At 51.1% G+C, this 25119-nt stretch overlaps 1 protein-coding gene across 2 annotated transcripts in view; it reads right to left on the bottom strand.

The window, feature by feature from the left end:
* Positions 1-25119, bottom strand: part of SLIT3 (slit guidance ligand 3) — a 520298-nt gene that overhangs the window by 110599 nt on the left and 384580 nt on the right. For both annotated transcript variants that reach the window (XM_054568067.1, XM_054568069.1), the window contains exon 6: positions 18710-18781. In XM_054568067.1, the coding sequence (XP_054424042.1) occupies positions 18710-18781 (72 nt within the window). The remainder of the gene's footprint in view (positions 1-18709; positions 18782-25119) is intronic.

The following is a 25119-nucleotide window of genomic DNA, read 5'->3' as shown; positions in this document are numbered from 1 at the left end:
GCTGCCCCGTGCACACACCGCCTCAAACAGGATGCCATGGGGATGGGGGATTCTGACTCTTGGTGAGCCTGTGAGGACTGGGGTGAAGTCTCCCTTCCTTGTGCAGCTCCAGGACCAGCGATGGGAATGCCTGGAGCGGGACGTTAGCACTGGCTGGTTTCCTTGTAAGTGGAAAGGAAGGAGAGAGCGATGTGGGCTCCGACAGTGGACTAGAGTGAAGACAGACTGCCACAGAGCGAAGTCGGGCTGTGGGCACGCACGGCCCTGGGCCTGCCCTTGCACAGCACCTGCTGCGGCAGCCATCTGGGAATGGCGTGGGGCAGGATGGCCTTTGCGGGTCGGTTAAGCGGGTGTTTTTGCCTTTGGCTCTTGGTGAACAGCTTATCTTCCTCTTAGAGAGCCCTCTGACACTCTCTACCCTGTGCGTTACTGCAGCCCCACGACGTGATCCACACGTGTTCAAGCCCAGTCTTATACAGCCTAGTTGTGTGGTCTTGGGCTGATTATCAATATTGCTTGTCCACAGGCTCTTCACTGGCGGATGGAGGCAGATAATGGTTCGTCCTCACAGGCGGGTCAAGGCTCAGCATGCAGTCTGTATGCAGTAAATGGAGGCTCCCACTTTGCTGAGGTTGGTGGAGAGAATCTGATCCTGTCCTGGTCATTCTTGTTCTCCCCAGCCCACCCCAACCCCCATGGAAATAGAAGCAGAGCTTCGTCCAGCACAGAGCCACCCCCAAGGGCCACTCGAGCTCCCAGCAACCACATCCCCCTCGTGCCAGGCTATCCCTCAGTAACCCCGTCCTACTTGGCATCTGTTTGGCCAATAGAGCCAGGAGAATATCCGCTTCCACAAAGGCACAGAACCTAATACACTTTCTTCCCTCCTGCCCATATCTATTATGCGGTTACCATGTGTCTGGCATTATTTTCGTCGTATTATGTGGTAAAAAGGAATGAACAGACCAAATTTACATTGCCAGCTTCTGCCCACTCCGCAACTTTACTAATGTACCAGTGCAAACACTTTGCATTTTATGGAGTTGAACCTACTGAGCTGTTTTGTTTTATGTGGCTTATCTTTTCTATGAGTGTGTGAGTGAGTGAGTGAGTGAGTGTGTGTGTGTCTGTGTGTGTGAGTGTCTGTGTGTGTGAGAATCCATCCTCTCTCCGTCCACTCAGGAAGCCTTCAGAACGTCTCATCAGACTGAGCTGGAGAATCTATCATGCCCGTCAGACCAGGCTCTCCTGCCTTAGCAGGGCACTTCCTGGGAGTGGGAACTACGCCCTCCTAACCCCTTGTCTATCAGAATTAGAAACGCCTTAAATGACACCTTCATTTCCCCTTCTATCCTTCCCAGAGTTCTAGGGTCCACTTGACCCGCCAAAAATCTGAGCATATCGCTCAAAGGGAAAAAGTAAGATGCTTTTGCAGAAAAGGGGCTTCCTTCCACCCAGGCTGGGTGTGAACTCAGCACCAGGACGAGTTCACAGCCAGCCTTAATTGAGCTGAATAGACAGTGCAGTTATATGTGGGGCTTCGTCTAACTGCATCCGGCACTGGTCCGGCAGCGATGACTTATTAATGCATTACTACACTGATATTTAAATGTGAGCCATAATGAGGGTTATAAAACATTCACGATAATAGCAATTATTCCAGGACCAAAATGACTAAACACAGTACTCCGACTTCCGTGATCTGCTGCACGGGGCTGGCCAGAACCAGGGGTGTCAGGGGGCTGGGGACCTCTTAGATGTCGATTTCCATGGCAGCTAGATCCCTACAATTGCTCCCTAATAAACACAGATTTATTTGATTTCCAGTCCTGGCGGCTTGTGCCAGTGCAGGGAGCACGGTGCTCTGTTTCGTTTTTGAGCCCCCGCCGAAGGAGGTGGCATTTGATTGAGGTGTCGTTGTCATAGCCCCACACAGCGGGGCAGAGCGGTGAGCCTGGGCCTCGAAAGCGGAGACCTGGCTTAGATTCTGCTCTGCCACGTGTAGCCGGTGCAACCCTGCGTCCGTTTTCCTAATCTGACTGGGTTTCCTCCTTTATAACATGGGGATGATAATAATAGCACTGAACTCACACAGCCTCAGTGGTGATTAAATGTAAGATACAGATAATTGTCAATACTAACTGAGAGCTTATTGTATGCCAGGCAGGCACTGGGCCCCGGGTTCTACTGGCAGCCTCTCAGCGAATCACCGCACCGCCCTGCGAGGCGGGCACTTTGTTATATCTCCATTTCCTGGAGGAAGCGAGTGGTGGTACCAGGATATGAGCCCAAACAAGCCTGACTCTGGGAATGATGCCTTTATTTGCTGTCTGTTGCTGCTGGAACAGGACTTCAAAACAGCACAAATTTAGTCCTTAGAATCTGGAGGCCAGAGGTCTAAAATGGGTCCACGAAACTGCTTTTTTTCTTTTTTCCTGGGAGCATCAAGGGAACTTGCCGCCTCGCCCTTTGCCACCTGTAGAGGTCACCCACATGGCCTGGCCTGTGGCCGCTTCGTTGAGTCGCTCCTACTTCTTCTGTTGGCTCTGTGATCTCCTGTTTCTTTCAATGAAGATGCTCATGATGGAGGACATAACCAGATAATCCGGGATACTCAGTCCCATCTGCCAAGTCCCTGTACTAAAGTTCTAAGTTCCTGGGATGAAGCACGGACACCTTGGGGGCAGCGTCCTCAGCTGACCGCCATGCCCTTAAAACAGGCATGGGAGGCACACTTGTTAGCACCCTGCCCGGCTCATAGGCAATGGTCAGTAATTATTAGCTATTGCTGCTGTCACTCGTTTAGTCCTTTATGGTGAACCATGCACTTTCACATCATCTCATTTGATCCTTGGAGCTCTCTGAAGTCGGAATTATGATTCCCATTTTACAGATGAGCAATGTGAGGCTACAGGAGGTAAGGGGCTTACCCAGGGCAGCACACGAGCTCCTGGGGTTCGGGCCTTGCTGTTCTTCCTATACGCCACAGTTCCTCCCAGCCTGCCCTCTGCGTCCCGTGTGCAGGGCGAGTTTGTCCCCGCAGCATGGATGCTCTCTGTCATGGCCACTCAGGGGCCCAATGCAGGAGACAACTGAACACGCCTCCCATTGCCTCTTGTTCCATAAACGTCCTTACAAATTAAGCAACAGAACAAGAAATGGCTTGGTCTGCCAACGATCGGCCCCCGCCCCACTGGGGGACTGGCTCAGACTGCGCTGTGGCGGCCTCACCCGCTTCACCGTGCTTCCCGCTGCGTCCTCCCAGCAAGGTCCTGCCAGTTCCAGAGGCTAGTTTCATCCTGACTGCTCTGCTCCTTTGGAGATATTTTGAGAAAATACGCTTTACTCCAAGTCACCCAGGTTGGAGGTTTTTCCTGAAGTAAATGCTTTCAGTTCAGCACCTCTCAAGTCCAGAGTCAAGGTAATTGTATAAAACTTTAGGACTGCTCTGGCCTCCCCGCTCTTGTACGATCACAAGCCACGGAATGGGCATTTCAGCAGGACTAGCAAATCAGGCACTCTCCTTCCAAGGGATTTCAAAGACGGTCCTACCCCCGCCCCTTTCTCGCTTATAAAGCCTTTCCCCATTATAAACCCTGTACGTATATTGAGACTAAGTTTGACCTGTGTGCTGTCTAGTGTCTCTTCTGTTTTGCGAGACTCGGAGCATAAATGCCTAAGGAAAAGGGATCATTTTCCGTATTAAAATGACCTATTTGGACAATGCTACTTCCACCAAAGGATCCCACTCTCAGCTGTGAACACTAGAAAGATGGCATTGAACTTTTTTCTTTCAGGGCACTGGGCGCTGAGTGAACTTACTATTGCTTCTACAGGGCACAAGCTGAACCTTAATACCCTGGAAAAAGTGTGTGCTTCCCTGTGTTCCTCAGTGACATACTGGGGTCCTGTGGCAAGATGAGGCCCAGGCCCCCCGCCCCTGCCCCACCTGCCCCCGGAATGATAAATGCATGAGGAACTGTAACACATTCTGGTCTGTCCCATGAGCCAAATTGCATCCAGCCATGGCCTGCTTTTGTAAATAAAGTTCTACCCATTTGCTTATGTACTGTCTAGGGCTGCTTTCCTGTTACAATGACTGAGTTGTTGTGACAGAGACCATATGGCCTGAGAGCCTAAAATATTTACCAACTGGCTTTCTAGAGACAACGCTGGCTGACCTCTGGCTGCTCTAGGACTGGGCAGAGCCCGTCCTGCCTTTGCCAGTGACGAGCCGTCATGTGCCAGGCAAGGCGCCTAACTGCTCCGTAAGAAGAGGGGATTGGGTCAGAGGCATTTAGACCTGAAAAACTAAAACCAAAACCACTGGCAGGAGAGCCCACGCAGTGAGCAGTCGAGCTGGGATCCAAAGCAGGCTGTCTGACCCTGGGTGGCACCCCCTCAGCGCAGCTGGGAAGACGGGTCTCACGGCTCCCCAGGGCTGTGACGGCACCGGAGCATGCGGAAGGCCCTGCTTGGAGGCAGGGTGGTGACTCCGCCTTGGGTCGGGTGCAGAATGAACTTGGGCAGCGGTCCTCGGACTGGGAGGATAACCCGGGAGCTTGTCAGAGACGCACACACTGGATCGGAAGCACGGGTGGACCCAGACTTCTGTGTTTTAATGGGCCCTGCAGAGCAGTCCAGTGCAAGCTCAAGCTGGAAAACTGCTGAACAAGGGAAAAGGCTAAGAGCGGAGCCTTTACCTAAGCGTGGAGCGCGGCATACAGGCCGGGACCGAAGGCCTCTCGTGTGGAGGACAGCGCTTTCCCGCTTAGAAAGAGGCCCCGGCTCTGGAATAGGCACAGCCCTCCATGGGCTGGCGGTCATCGCCCCGGGAGAGCTCCGACTGGGCGCTGGCCTCGGCTCCGCCCCGTCCGCTGCTCAGTGGCCAGGCATGGCTCTCCCTTGCATCCTCAAGATAGCCATCTTTGCTCGGAGGACCTAAGTCCAGCTGCAGCCACACCACCCCGGCAACCTTAATAAGGCTGACATTTCCCTCTGTCTCCTCCGATTAGGCCTTCGCTTTATCACTGTGCTTTCCTGGCTCTGGGTGCAATCTGCGTGTTGTGTGTCCATAACACTATATAATTGGCTCTAATGCAGCAATATTATCTGCGAGCACGTATCACATAATTGCGAAACCGGGCACCCGCAGGAAGTGCCACGGCAGCCTCCCAGTGCGCCGACCTTTCTGGGTGCTCTCGGAACCTCTCTTCCTCCCCTCTGCTCAGCTGTGGGTCCAGACTCCTCGGGCCGGGTGGACTGGCCCGTTTGTCCCTATCTCAAGGCTGATTGACTTCTCCAGTTCTAGATAGGTAAGTAAGGTGGTTCCCTCCTTAACGTTCCCCAGGAAGGAGGCTCTTAGTGAGTCATCAGCAGCTATGGCAACAGGATGTCTTTTGAGAGTGAGCCTGGAGATGTCCTGACTTGCACCTACCACTATGGGTGCCCAGTGGCCAGCACGCTACGCCCCGAAGATGTTAAGTGCTTTCGGCAGTGCCCGTGTTGAGCCCTTCACAGGGGCTGGGCCCTTCTCGCACATTCTCTCATTTAATTCTCCCAGCCCTCCAGAGACACCACTGTCACTTTCACTTTGGATCCTGGAAAGATCAGTGAACTCCACCCGGTCACACAGCTATGGAGCTGTGGAGCTAATATTCCAAGTGCAACACGAGGACCTGTATTTTTAACCATTTCACCCAACTGCCTCTTACAGGGCTGTGTCCAGACAGACGGCAGCTGTCCGACTGCCGTGTCTCCCCAGGCGGGGGCGAGTCGTACAGGTCAGCAGTGGACCCGGCCTTCGTTGACTTCAACGTGGCAGGGACCGCGGAGGCCGCCCCTCTGCCAAGGCTGCTCAAAGCAACAGCGTTACCAGATCCTCGTGTCAAGGAGCAGAGAGCTCCTCAGCACAGAGAACAAGGGCAGCAGTAGAGGTGACACGAGAGGGGGCAATTGTGTCTCGAAGCCTCTCAAGTCAAGGTTTGGCTAACAAGCGTACGTGTTGCCAAAGCCACCTGTACCGTTAACTTGGCTGAGTGGAAGTTCTAGGAGTACCGAGAAGAGCCGAGAGCACAGGTCTCCTTAAGAAAGCTCACCTTCCGCCTGTTGGGAGCAGACAGTGAGTCTCTGAGGGCCCAGGGGCCGGAGGAATGAGACACAGACGGAGAGGGAAGAGGAGAGGGCAGGGAGCTGTCTGTCCCATGTTACCTGCTCCCCTGGACCCTCCTGGGTGCTGCCCATTACTCATCTCCTTGATCTCCCCGCGGACCGTTTAAATTAAAGCTCATAACCATTGTGTGGGCATATAATGAAAACAACTGATGCTGCACTGATTAGTCCATTACTCTCCACTGTTAGAAAACATAATGATCTCACAAGGGGCCTTACTCACTGACGTATAGCAGTCGGCCTCTCATTTGACACCTCAAATTAGCAGCCAAAGCAATAACAGCTGGGGTTTTTGTCTCAATATTTGTACCCGACTCCAAAGTGATTTGGCACCGGGGTGAGCGTTATTTTTAAACAGAGCTCTCACCACCAAGTAACATTTTAAATGGTCTCCAGGTGTCTTGTAAAATCTACAGAAATAAATAAAAACAATCGGCTGCCAATTGGGGCCTTTGATTGTATGGATTCCTTAGCAGAAGGGCTTGTCTTTGGTCCTTCCTTCATTATATATTCACGTTGTGACAGACAGGAACTCGTCTCATGCCACCCGGCAGAGCCTCGGTGTTAAAGAACAACAGAAAAGGATGTCTCTCAAGTAAATGTTAAAGACAGAAAATCAAAAGGGAAAGAGGACTTTCCAAATCTCGCCGCTGCTCCACCAGGTGCTGGTATTGCAAGTCTCACGATACTTCCGTGTGTTTGGTCCCTGCATCTTGAAGGACCCCTTACTCAGCTATTGAGAATGTCACAGACAATGTCTGGTGGTGATTCAGAATGATTCAACTGCCTCCCAGTGACCAATTTAATTGTGAAATGTACCTTACACGACAACACGGGTGAGACGGCCTCAGTCTCCTAATTCCACTTCATCACCTATAAGCTGGCGGCTTGGACAGTCGATCCTGCCTGCTACATGACTTAGAAACCAGGCAGCATCCAGTGTGCCCAGATGTCTGCCACGGGCCGAGGACGAAAGAACGACCTCCAATATACATAACCGGAGATTGAGTTTGTAGTTGAGGGGGGAGAAATAGACAATGTCCACGCAGCTGAGTTTGGTGTCTACCAGGTGTGGCGGGGGGGAGGCGTGAGAATACCCAGCCACGCGCACAGTGAGAGGACAGAGCAGGCGCCTGTTTTGCGCCCTGAGGCAGGGCTAAGCCTCCTGTTTGGCTCAAAGGACAACTCAGGGAATACATAGTAAATAGAGAAAGGAGTGTCAAAAAGGGAGGGGTCATACTTTTTCTATCTTTTGAGAAAAAACACATTTCTATTCAGAACAGCCTTCTGGGCTGACCCGGGGCACGGACTCGGCTGCCCACGGGCAAGGCCTGGCCTCTGGGTGAGTGGGTGGGCTGCATGGGGCCACGGTCCCCACAGCCCTGCCGCCTGCCGCCCCTTCCCGCGCCAGAGGACCGTGGCTGCGCTGGGATGTGGGGGCAAGGCTGCTTGAGGGAAAGCCAGACGTCTAGACATTTTATGTGAAGTGTCCTGCTTTCTTAATACAGGCAAACCTTACGGAACAGAAGTCACAGAGGAAACAAACTCAGGGGCTGAATCTGGCCCTCGGGTGCCAGTTTTTGGTCTCTAAACCAAACAGATTAATTTAATGATTTTAAGCAAATACACATACATTTGACACATATATATCACATGATACGTATGTGCCAAGTGCATGTTTAACATATACTGGCAAATCTCGGTTCTTGAACACCTTGGTTCTCGGGGTCACGGAAACAATGTCTCAGCTGTCGAACAAAACTTCGGGTCTCGATTCTCTGCCCGACGGCCTTCTCATGCTGACACCTGCATGATCAGTCACACGCCTCTAACGCAACAAAGGGGATTTGGTTTCCCAACAACTTTCCCTTGAACAGTTTTCTGGAACGGAGTAAGTTTGAGAACCGAAGTTCCACAGCATGTGCATAATCAAAGAACTTGACTCGCATTATGGGGACACACTGAGCCTCCTGATGGGCGGTCACTAGCTGAACACCTCGTAGTCCAATGAACTATCTTTAAATGGTTGAAAACTATTCAGTTCTTTCCCTCCCCACTTAGCATTGACTGAGGACGAAGAGCCCGAAGAAGCTTCTGTCCACAGGGAAAAAGTGAGCCCTGCCCGGCGGGTCGCTCCCGCCCGCTGCTCATCAGTTCTGGGGCTGCGCACACCCACCGCTTCTCCTCTATCGTCTGGGACTGAGCCGCTTCAGACCTGTTAGCAGAAAAACTGTGCAAGACGCATGAGGCTCAGTCCTAGGCTGAGATGCCAGATCTCCTGCTCCGACATTTATAAGGGAGGGACTCTCTCAGGGACCTGGCCGCCGTTCACACGTTGGGCTCTCGGGGCTCAAAGATGGGCAGGGGCACCCGGTGTTTACTCGCTGGGCTCTGGTCACCACCGGGAGCCACGGTCAATGATGTGGAAGCCCGTCTCTTCCCAGATTGCTCTCTAGTGGACAGCAACCTACAGGGGTACGGGGGCGGTTGGCCCCAAAGCAGTGGCCCCGTGATGGGAAGGCCCTAGGGAGCGAGGGTATGGTCCCATGTGAATGTAAGATGTTCCCTCTGGCAAAATCCTGGAGATTAAGGGCCAACGGGATGGCAGGACACAGAGGCTGGCTGCGTTAATTCTGACTTCCTTTCTGCGACTGCTGGCGGGAGGTAGATGGCCATACAGAGCGCTGGGTAAAGAGCCTGTGGGCAAGTCCCTTCACCTTTCTGGGGGAATTTCTTTCCCTTAAAATGGAGTGGTGGGGCCTGCGCACCTGCACAGTCCCCCGCCCCCTGTTCCCTCTGGGCTGGCGCTGGCTCTAACATGGCTCTTCTGGAAAGGGGGCAGGTTTCCAGACAGCAGTGGGAGACACTGTGGATGCTCAGATCTGTAGGCAGACAGGACATCTGGCCAGACCCAAGGCTATGAGCAGCCCAGACGGGGCACCTACCACTCAGCTCTAAACCTGCGCAGTACAAGATGGTGGCTATTTACATTTAAATCGATTAAAATGAAGTACAATGGAAAAATGCTGGTCTTCACTTGCACGAGCCACATTTTGAGGGCTCAAGAGGCACATACAGCCCTCGGCGGCAATGCCGGGCCGCACAGAAGGCAACACGGCCTTCACCACAGACAGGCCCCTCTCGGGGACTCCACGGCTGCGCGCGGGCCGTGGCTTCTGGGTATTCACAGAAAGCGAGCTTACACACGTTTAAATAAAATCACCTGAGTTTTAAACATTGGAACTAATTCTGTTTTTTAAAAAAAGCATTGGAAAGACTACAACAAAACAAAACAAAATCAAATCCCACATCTGCAGGTTTCATTCAACCTAGGGGCCAGTAGCTGGGGGTCCTCTGATTTTGTTACAAGTGGAAGGAGAACGGGCTCTCTAGAGCTCATCTGTGAATCCAGGTGTGACCTCGGAGAAGCAGAACTGCATTCCCTTCGTCCCTGTTCAAGGAGCAAGACGCTCACTGAACGTGTTCATATACTGGGCACCAAAGCTGGCAGCGGGGGGTTGGGGGTGGGGAGAGGCCAGAGGCCAGTGCAGGAGCTGTTTTAGGAGAAAACTGATCCGCATATGGCTTTGGTGGCATTGCCCCACCGGCTTCCTCATCTTGCTCCTGTGAGAAACCCTTCTGGAATCTTTCAAGGATGCAGAACTAGTTTTCCATTTTGTCTTAGGCAGGACAAAGCAAACCAAAAGGCTGCTCCGCAGCCTCCTGTGTCAAGCCAGGATCTTAGCCCAGAAGCCTGGTGCCTGGAGTTCATGGCCCTGGGACTTCCATTACCAGATTCCACCTGAGCGCCACTCGAGGAGAGGCTGCCTTGAACGGGAGTCCTACCCATTCGAGATCCTCTGTTGGTGAAGAACAATTCAGTGATCTCTCCTGTGGCCTCGAACCCAGGAATGCACATGACACATTTCAATTTCGAGACTAAACTAGGTGTCAGTTAACAGGAAAAGGAAATTCAACAGCAACCACTAGATCCCCCTGGATCCTGGCTACCCAAACTGTTAAAGTTATGCTTATTTAAGTGAAAAAAAAAAAAAGATTTTCATTAAAATAAAAACGTTCACTTTTTCCTTAAGCCGATGTTCTCAAAACCAAGCTAGTCATTTTAAGAACATGTCTGTGGTCAAACTTCGGTCTGGGGACTAGGAAGGAGGGTGTGGGGGGCAGCAGTGAGACTCTGCAGGGGACCCAGCCCTTTTCCTGGTGCCCTAGGGGCAGGGCGGGTGTTGCTGGTGTTCCCACAATACTCAGTTCTAACCCTGATCACCTGCACAACTTACGCGTTGCAGCACAGTACCAAAAAATCATATTCTGAAGATGTTTTCCACGAAGCCATGACAGACAGGACTATTTCAAATCTATGTCATGACGAAACAGACACTGTGATTCCAGCCTGTTACAAAGTAAGATGTTTGCAGCTCCCGGGGAAACACAGGTGAAACATTTTGTAAATAAATGAAAATGAGTCTTGTCTGTTTGAAAACACCAATTTTCACTAAGGCTCTAATTTTGTTCATTGTTAATAAGAAAAAGAAAATCAGCACTTGGCTAGAGGAATAAACAACTAAAGGTAATACGCATGAGAAATGTGCTGTTTCAGTGGAATACTTCCGTTCAATATTCAAAATAATTCTGGGACAACTTTAACCTAGTTCTGTCCAGGGCCAGGGCACAGCAGCACATCTAAAGACTGGGGCAAAAAGGGCTTCCATTGAGTTAATTTCGACTTGGTTTGGTTCCGTGCACTTTGACTCCCTGCTATAGGCCAGGCTTATGCGAGGTTCTGGAGATAAGGTGGTGCATGCTGTTCAACTTCAACTATTGTGAGAGGCCTGACTGGGCATCTGCGACTCGCCAGACACACACGACTACCCTAAGGGCTTGATACTGCAGCGTCTACATTACAGTAAGGAAATGAAGCCTAAACCACCCACTCTGGTGAAGCTGGGTTGGCAGCCGGTCCTACGGGAAGACTTTGACGCCTCTCCAAGCTCAACCTTGGCCTCGTACCTCCACGTCTGGGGCAGTTTTGTGGACTTGGAGGTGATGCCGATTGAGACCAGGTCATAGGTTTAGTTGCATGCCCTCTGGGCCAACTTTTCAAAAAGAAAACCTATGGGTTCTGATTACTCTGGGCACTTATTAGAGCCAGTGACCCCACTGATGCACACAACTGTTTCTCTGGTGTGTATCTTGCAGTACAATTTTTAATTTTAATTTTTTTTAGCACAGCAGTGAAGAGCAGGGGTTCAGGCATCAGGCAGAACTGGAGCCGACACTGGAACAGCGGCCCCTTTGTGCTCGCCAGTGTCACTCTGGGCAAGTCGTTCGACGTCTCCCAGCCTCAGGTCCCTCACGGTAAAATGAGGAGGTTAACAAGATCCACCCCATAAGGCTGTGCTGTGGATTTACACAAAATGCTGCATTCTAACAGCACAGTGCCCAAAGATCGCACATGCGAAACTGGAGGCTACGACAGTCGTTATCATATTTATCATGACCGTACCAGTAATCACGTAATGTCATTGTATTACAGTAGTCCTCCGTCCTCCACAGCCTTCCTTCTGTGGTTTGTCGCCTGTGGTTCGCTGGGGTCCAAAAATGTTAAATGGAAAATTCCAGAAATAAACAATATGGTACACAACGGTGGGTTTTAATTGTGTGCCGTTTGGGAAGCATGGCGAAGCCTCACGCCGTCCCTCTCCATCCCACCCCGGCCGCGAGCCACCCCCTTGTCCAGCGTCTCCACGCTGCGTGTGCCACGCGAACGTTAGTCGCTTAGCGGCTGCCAGGACTGTCAGGCCGACCCTCGTGTCGCAGCGCCTGTGTTCACGTCACCCTTATCTTACTTAACAGTGTCCCGAACGTGCAAGACTAGCGATGCTGGCGGTTCACACACAGAGAAGGAACTCTAAGTGTTTCCGATGAGCGAAAAGGTGACAGTTCTCGACTTAATAAGAGGAGAAAAAAAGATCATATTCTGATGTTGCTGGAATCTATGGTAAGAGTGAAACATCTATCTGTGAAATTGTGAAGGAGGAAAAAGAAATTGGTGCTAGTTTTGCTGTCATACCTGAAACCGCCAAAGTTACAGCCACAGTGAGGGGTAGGTGCTTAGTTAGGATGGAAAAGGCATTACATTTTTGGGTGGAAGACACGAACAGAAAACGTGTTCTGACTGATGACGACGTGTTGCCCCAGGAAGCACTGAGCCTACGGGAAGACTCCGGCAGGGGTGCCCTGAAACGGGGGACCACATTCACGTAACTTTTATTCCAGTCTATTGTTATAATTGTCATGTTTCATTATTAGTTATTGCCAATCTCTTACTGTGCCTAATTCATAAGTTAAACATGGAACACACCCCTGCTGGTAAGGGAGGACCACTGTACAGAAGGGGCCATATCATTATTTGCTCATCAGAGCCCCTAGGTCACATCCAGGGGAAGCTCCGCTGAAGCAGAGACCAGACGGCCACCTGCACTGAGCTCTGGGTTTCCTGAGCTGGACCAACAACGTCTGTGAACGTCCCCACCCCCGTGCCCAGCAGCTCTTGGCCAGGGCAGCCACCGCTGCCGGGCGAGCCCTGGCCTGGGCGTCAGGACTGTCGTCAGTCTCTTTTCGCTGCCCTCTTGGGCGAGCAAAGGACCCTCTTCCCCATTCCTCTGTGCTTGCGAGCGCGGCTCAGCGTCAGGCCGCATCACCCCCGCCCGAGTGCTGTGGAATTAGAACCACCCTGAGAGTCCCGCCTCTGCTCTAAGTCCTGGATCTCCTCTGACGCGGGCTGAGAGGGCGCTCCGGCTGGACGCGGGCTGACCAGGGGTCTGGGGAAAAGAAGATGGCGGCGAGGGGGCCGGTGTTCATCTCCTATTTCTCGTCATTTGCATACACCCAATTGTAACTGCCTTAAAATCAAAGGGAATATGGAGGCTAGTTAAACTCTAGAGAGGGCCTTCCCAGGAGACGGGGCACGAGAGGTTTCTGTGCGCTCAATGTGGGAGTCCCGGGCCCTGGGTCACTTCGCTCCGTTTGTACGGCCCCGTTCCGCAACCCTGGTAAATAAGCGCCGGCCCGGGGTGCGATCTGTCAGAGCGCCCCTGGCGTCGGCATCGGGCGCTGAGCTAGCGCCCCGTGTGTCCTTGCTTCGGCGGATTAGGTCAGGGCCTGCCTGGGTGCGGGTCCCTCAAACGAGCGGAGGCCGGTGGGACAGGGGCCTCGCACACCTCGTGTGAGGAGGGTTGGTGCGCCGCGGCCGCCACTGCGCCCGATGCGGAAAAGCAGCCCAGGGCTGCCGGTGCTCCTGGGTCGCTAAAGGTCCGAAGCTGCATTTTTATGAAAAATATCACGTTTTAAATATGAAATGCTAATTTCAATTTTTAGACATTTTGCGGGGTTAAGTAAAGCTCATCCGTGGATGCAGTGCCGCCTGCGGTCTAGTTCACAACCTCTGGTTTCACAAGCGCCGGGCGCAGAGCCCTGGTCTGAAGTGCGCCCCCCTCAGTCTCTGAATAACACAGAGCACTGGAAAGGGGTCGGGAAAGGGCAGCTGCCGAGTTACGGGGGGTCCCCCCCCCCCGAAGAGAATGGCAGCCTGGAGGTGCCCAGTGTGGTCAAAGGACATGGGATCAGGGGTCTGGAGACCCAGGGTCTCGTCTCTTTGCTATGGCCCACTTCCTGTTGCCCTTGGTGTCACCGAGTCAGGGCCAGGACCGGGGTGCGGGAAGTGGGGCACCCGAGGGGCCAAGTGTCAGGAGGCGCGGGCCCCACTCTTGCCCTGGCCCTGCTCTTGGCCTCTCTGTGCCTTGTCCCAACAATACAAGGTCACCCTGCAGACACTAAGGTCCTTCCAGGGCCAGTCTATCACAGTGTCACTGAATTTCCAAAACTGGCAAGTGACATAAATGGGAGGACGGCCTTCAAAAGAGCGCACACCGGTTCTCCGCGCAGTTTAACTGGTACCCGCGATCTACCCGGGGCAGACCACTCGCCGGGGGATGAGACGTTCCGGTACCTCCCTGGCCTCTGGGGCCGGGCATCTTGGGCAGCGTATCTACTGAGCTTCTGATTTGCTACGTGTAGTCAGGAGAAAATGTCTGAAAATCTTTTTTCTTTTTCTACAATACTATTGAAAGAATTAACTATTTTACTAGATTTCCTCAGATTTGTTTAATTTGTCCATACTCCTACTTTTTTCTTTTTCACTAACCATTTTTCTGCCCCGGAATGGCAGTGGGGAAGGCAGGAGCCTGGTGTACTTGGCGAATTGTCTGCCCGTGGTCAGTCCAGTGGCAGGGACTGGAAGCGCCTGGCTCAGAGCACCACCGCCCCGGCTCCTAACCAGACGGGCCTGCAGATGCCGCCCCGGCGCATGGCACGCTCAGCCGCGGGTGGGCCTGCCTCGCTCAGACGAAAACCAGTATGTGAGTCACCAAACGAGTGGATCATGTGGGAATGAGAGGACGACGGTGTGGGGGACAGAAGGGCGTGTGACCCACAGTAAACAAAGTCTCTCAGTTAAGAAACTTGAGTGCCACACAGGAAGTTGGGCCTGTACTTTGGGGAGGTCTGGAGAAGGGAGCTCAAGGAGTGCAAAAGTCAAATGGCAACATCCAGAAGTGAGAATGAAGCGTCTCTGGAACTAGAATGTAAGTTGGTGAAGAAGGGGATTATTTTCTTTCCCTTGTGGGTTTGATTTATGCTCAACTCTGTGGGGGCCCCTGAACTGGGCGAAGGGCATGACGACGCCACAGGCTTGTGTGGGTCCTCCTTGGCGGGATCAGGAGTCACCGGTGCCTGCCTAGCCCGGCCCGCGGGGCCCGCTCACGCCCCTCCGGGGTGCACGGCGGCTTCCAGGGAGCCGACCGCCCCAGGGCCTTGGCCTCGCAGTTCAGAGGGCAGCCTGGGAGAGCGAGCGCGCGCACAGGCCCTGCTGCCTGCTGGGCAAGCAGTCACTCGGCTTCCCTGACACGGGCCACCCTGCTGCACAACGAGGGCGACGGGTCAGCGGTTTCACGGTGGGGTTGCGGGACGCCAAGGGGCGGCATGTGTAAATGCTCCGCTGATGGCGTCTGGATGGGTCGCTACCAGAACACTGGTTATTCTCAGTGCGTTGGGGTCCTGCCCTGGGGCGGCTGGAGCCTTGGGAAGATTCGCCTGTCCTCTGCTTTTCTCCTTCATCCCTCTCCTGGCTACTGGAAATGGGGAAGGGGAGACTCCCTGCTTTGCCCACCCCGCTCTGTGCTGGATGCCGCCCTCCGGGCATCAGCCAGGAACAAGGTCGAGGGGGGAGATGCCAGCCTTTTCCAACCTTGTACCGTTTCCTCTCTCCTCACTGCCAGCGAGTGGTTCCTGCCAACTCACCTCCTAAGTTCTCCTTCAATGGAACCAGTAAAACCAACCTCAGTCTTGATGGGAAGAGGTTTAATGGCATTTCCACCCACAGAAAAGATGAGACCGCAGGGTGATCCCACATGAAGTACTTCCACTAGTCCCACTGCCCCTTGAACAACATGGGTTTGAACTGTGCAGGTCCAGCTACACACAGATTCCCCCCCCCCCCCCCCCCCACTAAATGTCTGTACTGTTTTCTACCCAAGGTTGGGAGACCGCAGATGTGAAGGGCCAACTGTATCCACTTGATCCATGCGATTTTATACAGGCGACTTGAGCAGCCACGGATTTGGATATTTGTGGGGGTCCCAGAACCAGTCCTCTGTGGATCCTGAGGGACAATTTAAGTTTTGGGGAAGGCAAATGTTACACACCAATTTTTGCCTGTGCGGGGGTTGGCGCCCGTAACACCCATGTTGTTCAAGGGCCCACGAACTTCCCTCAAGTTCATTTAGAGAGAGTTTCCATGAGGTCATCGCCAGTCTTCCCTTGTTCTGCCCTTCACACCGCACAATATCACGGAGGAAACACACCTGAAATACTATGTTTTGTCTTCTTAACTTGCAGCCTGTGAAAGCTTTAGATGCTTAAAGATGACCTTTCTAGGGAAAGGGTGCTGGGACTCCTTCCCGCCCCCCCCCTGAAGCTCCTTGAAGAATTTGTTAAGTTAACGTATGATGCCCTCACTTAGTTCCTACTTATTTTCTTGCCAAGAATTTTTTAATGGTGCCTACGTTGTGGTTACAGAGAAGTATTATAAAACGTCGATGTGCAGATGAGATTTGGAAGGTCTGGGGGTGGGAGGGGAGTTTCTTTAAATGGAGATGTCAGTTCTGGCCAATTTCAGAATGGCTCACCATTAAGATGGATGGTTCCAGAGCTACGTGCCTCTGCTGGAAATTAAAAACCCATGGAATAACTGATTATGATTAATTTTAAGTACTTAGCCATGTGAAGCCAAATGAGCGCGCCTTTGAAACAAAGCTATTGATCTGGCTTTGTTTGGAATTGAGAAGATAAACTAATCAGATCCTGGAGGCTCTTTGCGACAATGGAGAACGGGAACTCTTTTTCCATCACAGGTTTGTGAGCCTCAAGTCTGAGAGACCAGGTGTACCTGGGTACCAACTTTTTTGAGCAGCCCCATGCTGTCCTGGATGGGGCTTTGCGGGTGGGGACACAGCTGGGAGAAAGTGAGAGACGTGGAAGAGACATTCTTCATAGGAGGGGCTTGTGGAGAGCCCCTCCTATGAAGAACACAAGGCGCCGCATCTTAACGTTAAGGAAACAGACTCAGGGAGGGTGAGCAGCTTGGCCAAGTCCCACCGCATCCGGGCTTCCACACCCAGGTGTGTCCGACTGCAAAGCCCTTCCCTGTCCCCGGGCTGCCTTCCTGGGGAGGCGAGATGCCGCCAGTCCTCGTAGAGAGAACTAAGGCGCAGGCTGTGGGGTCCTCCCAGCTGCTTTGTGGCAGCTGGTGACTTCCATTTCCTGGTCTCTTCGCATGGAATTTTCTCATCCTTCCCGAGAATAGGGTGACAATCTCCTCGCAGCGCTTTCCACAGAGGCCTTTTTTGTGGGCAGGGAAAATCGTGCCTACCCCTCTCAGCTCCAGCCTCTCGATAAGAGGAGTCCTAGGCTACTGACTTTGGGCTGGCATCCTCTCCCCGGCAGATGCGCATTTGTTGCCGGTTCCGGGGTCAGAGTTTGGGTGAGGAGAGACCATCCATCTTAGGGATGACAGCCTCGCCTCCCTGGCTGTGGGTCCTGTTTTTTCTGTGCTGGGGATTCTCGGCTTTCATCTGATTTCACCAGCTTGCAGCATCAGCATCCCCTTTCGTTCCCCGTGATTCCTCTTGGAATCACCTTCCTCTCCGGCAACGTGGAGAGTGTCTCTCCAACCCGGGGCCACTGTCTGCGGGGCCGGGGGGGAAAAGGAGCCCTTTTGCTCCTCCTTTTATGTGCAGAGGGACGTTCGTTTATTTGTTGGACATTTACTCGTTCTTCTGGAAGTCAGAGATCTGCGACCTGGTGACTCCATAATTTTATATTTTCGGGGGGATGCTCAACAAATCTCACACCTCACATTCACTGGGTGGAACTGTATCATCAGACTCATCTTTAGAACCAAGCAGTTACAGAAATTGGAAAGGAGAAGTTGCCCCTAAGATAGAGCGACCAACCCCTTCATTTTCCAAAGGAGGAAACTCAGGCTCCGAGCATGGAAGGGACTGGCCCAAGGTCACGCAGCTAATTAGGAGCTGAGTCCCGACTGAAACCCGCGTCTCCTGACACAAGTGCTGCCCGGCCTCCTGCCTTTCTCCCCAGCTTCCCCCTGGCGTGGGCAGCCAGAAGCGTGGCTTGGGGTGAGAACAACCGAAAGGTTTTCTTACACAATTCAACTTCAGTTCAAACGACCCCAAGATGACTCCTGGCCGACTTCCCCCTGGAAGTCAGGTTCCCTGGCTAGACCCGGCCGAAAATCCTGAGCACGGAAAGGCAGCTTCATGACCAGGTGTGTGGAGTGGGATCCTGGGGAAGGGTCCACTTCCACTCATCCTGCCCCACCCCCGCTGCTGTGAGGTTACTGCTTAAAGTTGGGATTTAAACCTGAGGCGAGAGCCCAGGAGCAGCGCAGCCACTGGGCTTTACCTGGCTGCCTGGCACCCCCAGTCCTGTGCCGAGGTCCCTTTCTGATCCTGGGTGACTCCCCACTGATCCCCTGGTGCTGCCCTCTCGGGTCTCCCAGACCTGGAACCTGCCTCCTGCAGGGCAACACGCAGACAGACCCCCTGAAGGCGCAGGCAGGTGCTGAGGGGCGACTCTGGTCCATCTGTTTTGCCCAGCAACAAACACTGTAGGAGCTCCAGGGGGTCGAAAGGGCTCAACTGAGACTTAATTAGCAGAAGCCCCAGTTTGCGGAAGGTGAGAAATCACACTTTGCTGCCTGCAAACACTTTGGCCAAGGTGAGCGAGCCGGAGGCGCCTCCCGGTCCCCAATTTTAAGAGCACTGCAGCAGCAGACCCAGAAACGCACCCACACGGAACCCCCTGCGCACACACTCCCCCGCTCTCCCCCTCACTCGGGCACGCTCACGCACACCAGGCAGCGACCGCAAAATCAACTCACAGGATCTCCAAATCGCGCAGCGCTCGGAAGGCTCCATCTTCAATGCAGCTGATGTGGTTGTTGTCCAGTTGCCTGTGGGAAAGCAAGGGGAGAGCGTGAAGGCGGAGCGGGGGCAGCGCCGAGGAGCGGGCGGCCGGCCGGGCGTCCCCGGTCACCGAGCGCCTGTCCCTCCACCCCTTGCAGGCTCTGCTCGTCCCCGCCAGGAGCTCCCGCAGAGCCAGCCTGCCTGCCACGCTGCTCCGTCTCTCCTCTCTGACTGTCTGGGAGAACGACACTGAGGAGCGCACCAAAGGCTGTCAGGTCTCAGTAAATATTAATTGCGCATTTTTTTTTTTTAGGCAGAAGGGAGTAATTTCATTACATTAGGGCATCCAATCCATTACGAGCTCTTACCGTCATGTCACTGAAACAATTTCATTAAGCTAAAGGCCTGTAAATCATTGGAGGTCACGGCGCTGCCCTCTGAGACCTCCCAGCATGCTTTCCTCCCTTTCCCCCGCGCCGGGCTCCCTTTACTGGAAGTTGCAGGCTTCTGACACAGCGCTAAATCTCAAGGCTTGATCTGCCCAAGAGCGGCAAGGGTGCACGGGGAATATACCAATTCCAAATTAGACTCAACTAATCTAATTTTATAGTCTTTTTATTATTCTAAGCACCAAATGTCTGTGGTGGTTTGATGCCTCTGTGCTTTGCTAGGGGGCCCATCTGGCAGGTCATTCTACTGAAGCGTTTTCTGGCTAAATACAGATTCCCTCAAACTGCACCAACCATCAGCAACGTTAAAGAAAACCATTGATGGGGATGTTTCTGATGGGGTGGGGTGGGGGGAGAAAAGGAATATCATTATTGCCTTAAAGATGCACCACTTACATTTAAATTGGGGAGGACTAGAGGCGCCGGTTTCAGGACTCTGTGTTTCCCTTCCCATCTTCTGAGCATGAAAATAATGTGTTTTAGAAAAGATGCTTCGACTCGTGCACAGTCTAGTTGGGGACTGAGGCATTTTAGTTGGGAGATAACAAATAGATGCCGTTCTCTTCGAATCAAAATACCTCTGGAGTGTAAGGCAGGATATTTACCATGACCACATTTCAACTTAAACATCATGCATTCCATACAACTCATTTGGTTTCTTCAAAAAGATGTGATACAGAAAAGGATTATCATTTTGTATTTTGTGAACAGAACACAGCATGGTCTTCAGGGGTGGAGGAGTGCTGGCCAAAAGAAGTAGCTACACCAGAAAACTTCTTTATAGGCTCTTTTTTCTTACCTTTGTCTCAGGGAAAAAAAAAAAAATCAGCCCCTCTCAGGTGAAGAGATCTCCTGATGCTGGAATTTTCATTTGTAACTTGCCCTAATCTGTCCCAAGTCCACTCTCCGCAAAAGATGTGTCAAAGCGACACTGAATAACCCTCATGGAGCATTTCATGTTCTGCTAAAGGCAGAGCTAAAATTAAAATACTATTATCACTGAAAACTATAGGGATGTAGGATTGTGTAAATGAACATGAGTGAGAGATGTACAATGAGAGTGATTAGTGCCTCGCGACAGATGGGCTCTGCTGCGATATTAGGAGAAATTGAATCATCCCAATAGATGCTCACGGTACAAGATACTAGGCATTCAAAATTTTAAAATAAACAGGAAGTGGGTATCTCAGGAAGCAGAAGCACTCCAGGCTCACGGGTTCTGTATGTAGCGTTCACAGCTCCTGCGGATGTCTCCTCACGCGGAATTGCCGCGGTCCCATCCCTAATTCCCCTGCGCCCTCTCCCACCGAGCGCTTACTGAGTGTCCTTTCCACAGGTTTCCCGTAAGCATGGGGCCGCCCATTTCCTGCAGAGGTTCTGTGAAGGGAGCCTAGGACTGCTGCCCAGCTCCTAGATTGATTGTCAGTTTAAGGGCCGATGAATCAACAACCCCTGCCCCATGCCAAGGCCACCAAACCTTACCAAGCAGAAATGCAGTGGAGCTGGCTTTTGGCCTCAAGAAATTGTTCCATGAACATGCTGAATTCGTCAAAAAAAAAAAAAAAAAAAAAAAAAACAACCCAAAAAACCAAACTGGCACCATCCTCTTAAGTAGCAAAGTATCTAAATCATCAGATTGGGAAGTCTAGGGCAGTGTGCGGAGATGGTGGTTTGTGCGTCTGCTTTTGTGCAGACATTTTAAAGACGTCCCTGCCATTAGATTATTATTTATTTGATGCATATGTGAAGAGTTTTCTATTCTTTCTCTTTTCAAGAGTCCTGGAAGCCAAACAGGATACTCTAAATGTACAGTATTTTACATGGAAGGGATGCAATCTGCAAGGGGAGAAGAGAAACTCACAGAAAGAAAACAAAAATGAAGTTGTGGAGAGAGGTTATAAAGGGTGTGGGGAAAGGAGATGTGGATAAGATTTTTAAAAAATCCACTGCTCAGTGTCCCATCGGGGTCCTGCAGCACAGGACACTGAGGTGGCGGGGATTATGGGCCAGGGAGGGCCTCGGCTGCCGCAGGGCTGAAGGCAGAGATGCCTAGCACATCATCAATTATGGGATGTTTAAATATTTTCAGTGGGTGGCACAAGTTGACGCCTAGTTGTTTATCAGTAACGGGAAAACCGACTTTTAGTATAAGCATCTTTGTGGGTGTATTTTATAGACCAAGTTAGAGTATACAAAGTATATCAAAATGTAAAATATTTATGTGTAAGTGTGCTTTTCTAGAAGACATTTATTTATTATAACCAAGATGGTCCCTTTCCCTTGTAACCGCAGATCAACAGCACCCCGGCCTCGGTCAGCGCATTTGTTCCCAAGACGCATGGAGCATTATGTGAGTCCGCAGAGCACAGGGCCTAGGAGGGTCCCGTCTGGCAAACAAAAACCCAAGTTACTTTCCCTCCCAGCTGGTGTATGAACTCAGGGCACTAAGCATCTGAGCATCCTAAAAAGCTCATCAACTGACTGCCGTCAATCCTGTTATTTCCTGTAAATAAACGAGGTCCCGAAAACAAAGTAAATTCACACCTGGTCCAGACGTTTCTTTTATTTCTAACTGAAGTACATCTCAGACACAGAACTTGGTCCTGAAGCACCAGACAGGGGAGGCGAAGTCAACGCAAGACCAGTGTTTCTATGAGGATGTTGGGAGTGGGGTGCTGCTGAACACACAGAACCTTCTGGGGCGAAGGCCAAAACGTTTGACAAAGCAGTTTGTTCCTGGGAGATGATGGAGACCGCTGTGTGCTCCAAGGTCTCGGGTCAAAGGTCGGCATCATGCCTTTTTCAGACATCTTCTCCAAAACAAACCGAAAGGGCCCCCAGACGCATCACACAAAACACCGCTACTCAGGGGGCCTGCTTAAAGCCACCTTCGGAAGCGGGCACAGGGCGCTAGGCCATCTTAGGAGGCCTGACCGCTCTCTCTCCGTTCTCCTCTGACAACGGGAAGTGCATGTCACACAGCTACTGACTCCTTTCTTCCTAATGCATAAAATAGCCTGCGCCAGCGCTCGCCCAGCGCCGGGGACGGCACGGCTGGTCCCGGTGGCTGCGGAATGAGTCCTCCTATTGACAGTGTGGCGGGGCGGGGTCCAAACTGTACGGGAGAAAGCTCTAAGCCGTGAGCACGCTCCTGGCTGCGACCCTGTGGCCCCATGACGACAGATACACAAGGACCCAGTGTTCCCTCGACGGCCACATGGGGTGCTGTCCTTCTGCTCCGCCCAGCTAGGCCGGGGAGTGCTTGGGGAGGGCACTTGGAATAAAGTAAGGTTTCTAGGGGCGCAGGGTGGAGAGGAGGAGCAGGAGGGAGGGCAGCCTGGCTAATTTTTGGAGGCAACTTTTATTGTCCTCTGCTTTGTACAGAATACTCAATTTGATTTACACTCTCCTGCCTATGAATAAGCCCAGAAGCCCCAAAACGGTCTTGCTATTAAATTAACTGCTCTAATTTCCCTGGGCAGCTCAGATTTCAGCAAACAGTGTGAGTGCTGAAATGATACGGTAGTCCATTTAGAAAGGAACCCTCGGACAAGAACCAAAGGCAGGCTCCCTGAGAGGTGCTTCCCGGCTACTGTAGCTTTATACTCTGAGAATATAAACAAGTCAGAAAGAAAAGCCAGCGTGAACGAGGACTCAAAATAAACTCTGCAAACAGCAGGCAGGGAGAGAGCGCTTTTGTAAGAATCCCCTGTCGTAAGCGTGCTGCTAGCACAGTTCATCTCTTTCAGTCACATTTCAAATTTCATCATTGAGGCAGGATACACCTATTCTGTGGTTCAAAAATTTGAAGACTACCTAAATCCTTATTTTTAAGATTTTATTTACTTATTTTTAGAGAAAGGGGAAGGGAGAGGGAAAGAAAGGGAGAGAAACACTGATGTGAGAGGGAAACATTGATCGTTGCCTCTCAAATACGCCCTGACCGGGGACCGAGCTCACAACCCAGGCCTGTGCCCTGACGGGAATTGAACTGGTGACCTTTTGCTTTGTGGGATGACGCCCAACCAAGTGAACCACACTAGTCAGTGCTACATCCAAACCTTTAAAAAAGAGCTTAAAAAAACCTGATTACACTATTAAGAGCAATCTACCTATCTCCCAAGCACCACAAGGGAAGAAAGAAAGAAAATTCTGTGATTTCAGCCATGTGTTTGAGGCCCCATGAGAAATACCTTGAAAACAGAAATCTCCAGAAACAGGCTTTCGGGATCTGAAAGAAACAGAATTCCCAGCAAGGCATCTGCAGGCAGGCTCTACTCACCGGGCACAATCACCCAGGCGCTCGCTCCTAGTCCAGATGCTCGGGGCCCCCAGGCCCTCGGCCCGGGGGTGGCCGAGCTCAGCCTCAGGGCGGACTGCTCTGGGCCCCGCACCCGGGGGTGGCGTCGCTCCGGACGGACGGCAGCTGGAGTTGCTGTTGCCCTCCTCACGCTGAACGAGAGGAGTAAGCTACGGTTCAGCACCTTTGCTCATTTCTGAGCAAAACTATCTACACAAAATGTACGAAATAAGTGGAAGGACTTCTGTGTGAAATTCACAAGGGAAGCCTTGCTAGAAATTCAAAGCAAGTCCCTGGTCTTGGAACCCAACAATTAATTAACCCGTAAGAGTTATTGAGTCTTATTATTAGATGGTCACACTGTATTAGGTACCCGGGATAGAGAATGGAGTACAAGACATCCTTTGAAAATATCTGGAAGGTCGCCACCTATGGTTTTTATATCTCAATGATCTTAAAAGGTGTAAGATAATTCTAAAAACTAAACGAATTTGGATTTGTTTTTGATGAAATATATATATTTGTATATATACATATTTGAAGCATACTTCTTTTTTCTACACCAAGGAGAAATAGAATGTTACAATATTAAAAACCAAAACCAAAACCAAAACCTGGGGAAGCCCTGCTTTCTTAAAATGATCCAGAAGACAAAACATGAAGTAGCCTTGACATGCTATTTCTTTTCTCCCCCATTATCCAATTGTCCTTTAAGCAGAAAACAAGAAACCTAGTAGTAATTCTGAAGTTGTTTTCTTTATGACAGTTTAACATTCTAAAAAAAAAATAATTATTGAGGAACAAATTATAGAAGCATTTGTCTGCTGCTGACTGGGTTCTTCAAAAGAAAAAAGAAACAAAACTCAAGGTTATTTTAACTAGCAAAGGAAAAAAAAAGGATGTTCAAAAGAAATGCGCACACTTCATATAATTGAGTACTGGTCACATTTTGTAGGCAAATCAAACACTTGATCTAAGCTGCAGTCTGCTAATGAATTGTCACTGAGTCTCATCATTAAGGAGCTACTGTAATTCCATATTAAAATGACCTCTCGAATGAGCAAAAAAAAGAGGTGAATCTATTATTTTGCACGTTTTGTACACTTGTCCACCAGACCCAAGAATACATGCACATAGATATGTTTACTGATCCATGAATTATTTATGTAGCCACAAAGGTTCCTCTCTAAAGGACTGACAATTTTATGTCTATTTTTCCTACACAATAATCACATGTAATCTCGCCCTACATATGCAGGTAAGTACAAATGAGTATTACAAATAAGTGACTGTCGACTGCCAAAATTTAATGTACCTGTATCCAGTCACATTTACAGATTTACTCAGACAATCAAGTGATTGTTAGCATTCTAAAGGCTTCAACCAACCAAACCTGCTCGGTAGAGAACAGAGTCCTAGGTTGATTAAGCCCTCAGATCAGGACATCCTGCCTAGGCTTGGTTAAAAATTGAAGCGTGAGTCTATTTTAACAAGCATCGGTATACATACTGTGCCACATGGCTCACGTAATGCCTTTATTTAGTATATATCATATTACTGTTCAGCACATGCAACTTCTCAGCAGGAGAATAACTGCATCCACTCACTGATGCTCTCGGAAGTGAGCTCGGCAGCG

Source organism: Pteronotus mesoamericanus, unplaced genomic scaffold (genome assembly GCF_021234165.1).
Source record: "Pteronotus mesoamericanus isolate MK-2021 breed Mesoamerican mustached bat unplaced genomic scaffold, CSHL_Meso_final contig_2, whole genome shotgun sequence".
Classification (NCBI taxonomy): Eukaryota; Metazoa; Chordata; class Mammalia; order Chiroptera; family Mormoopidae; genus Pteronotus; species Pteronotus mesoamericanus.
The sequence above is the reverse complement of the archived record's forward strand: the minus strand, read 5'-3'. Positions and strand labels throughout refer to the sequence as shown.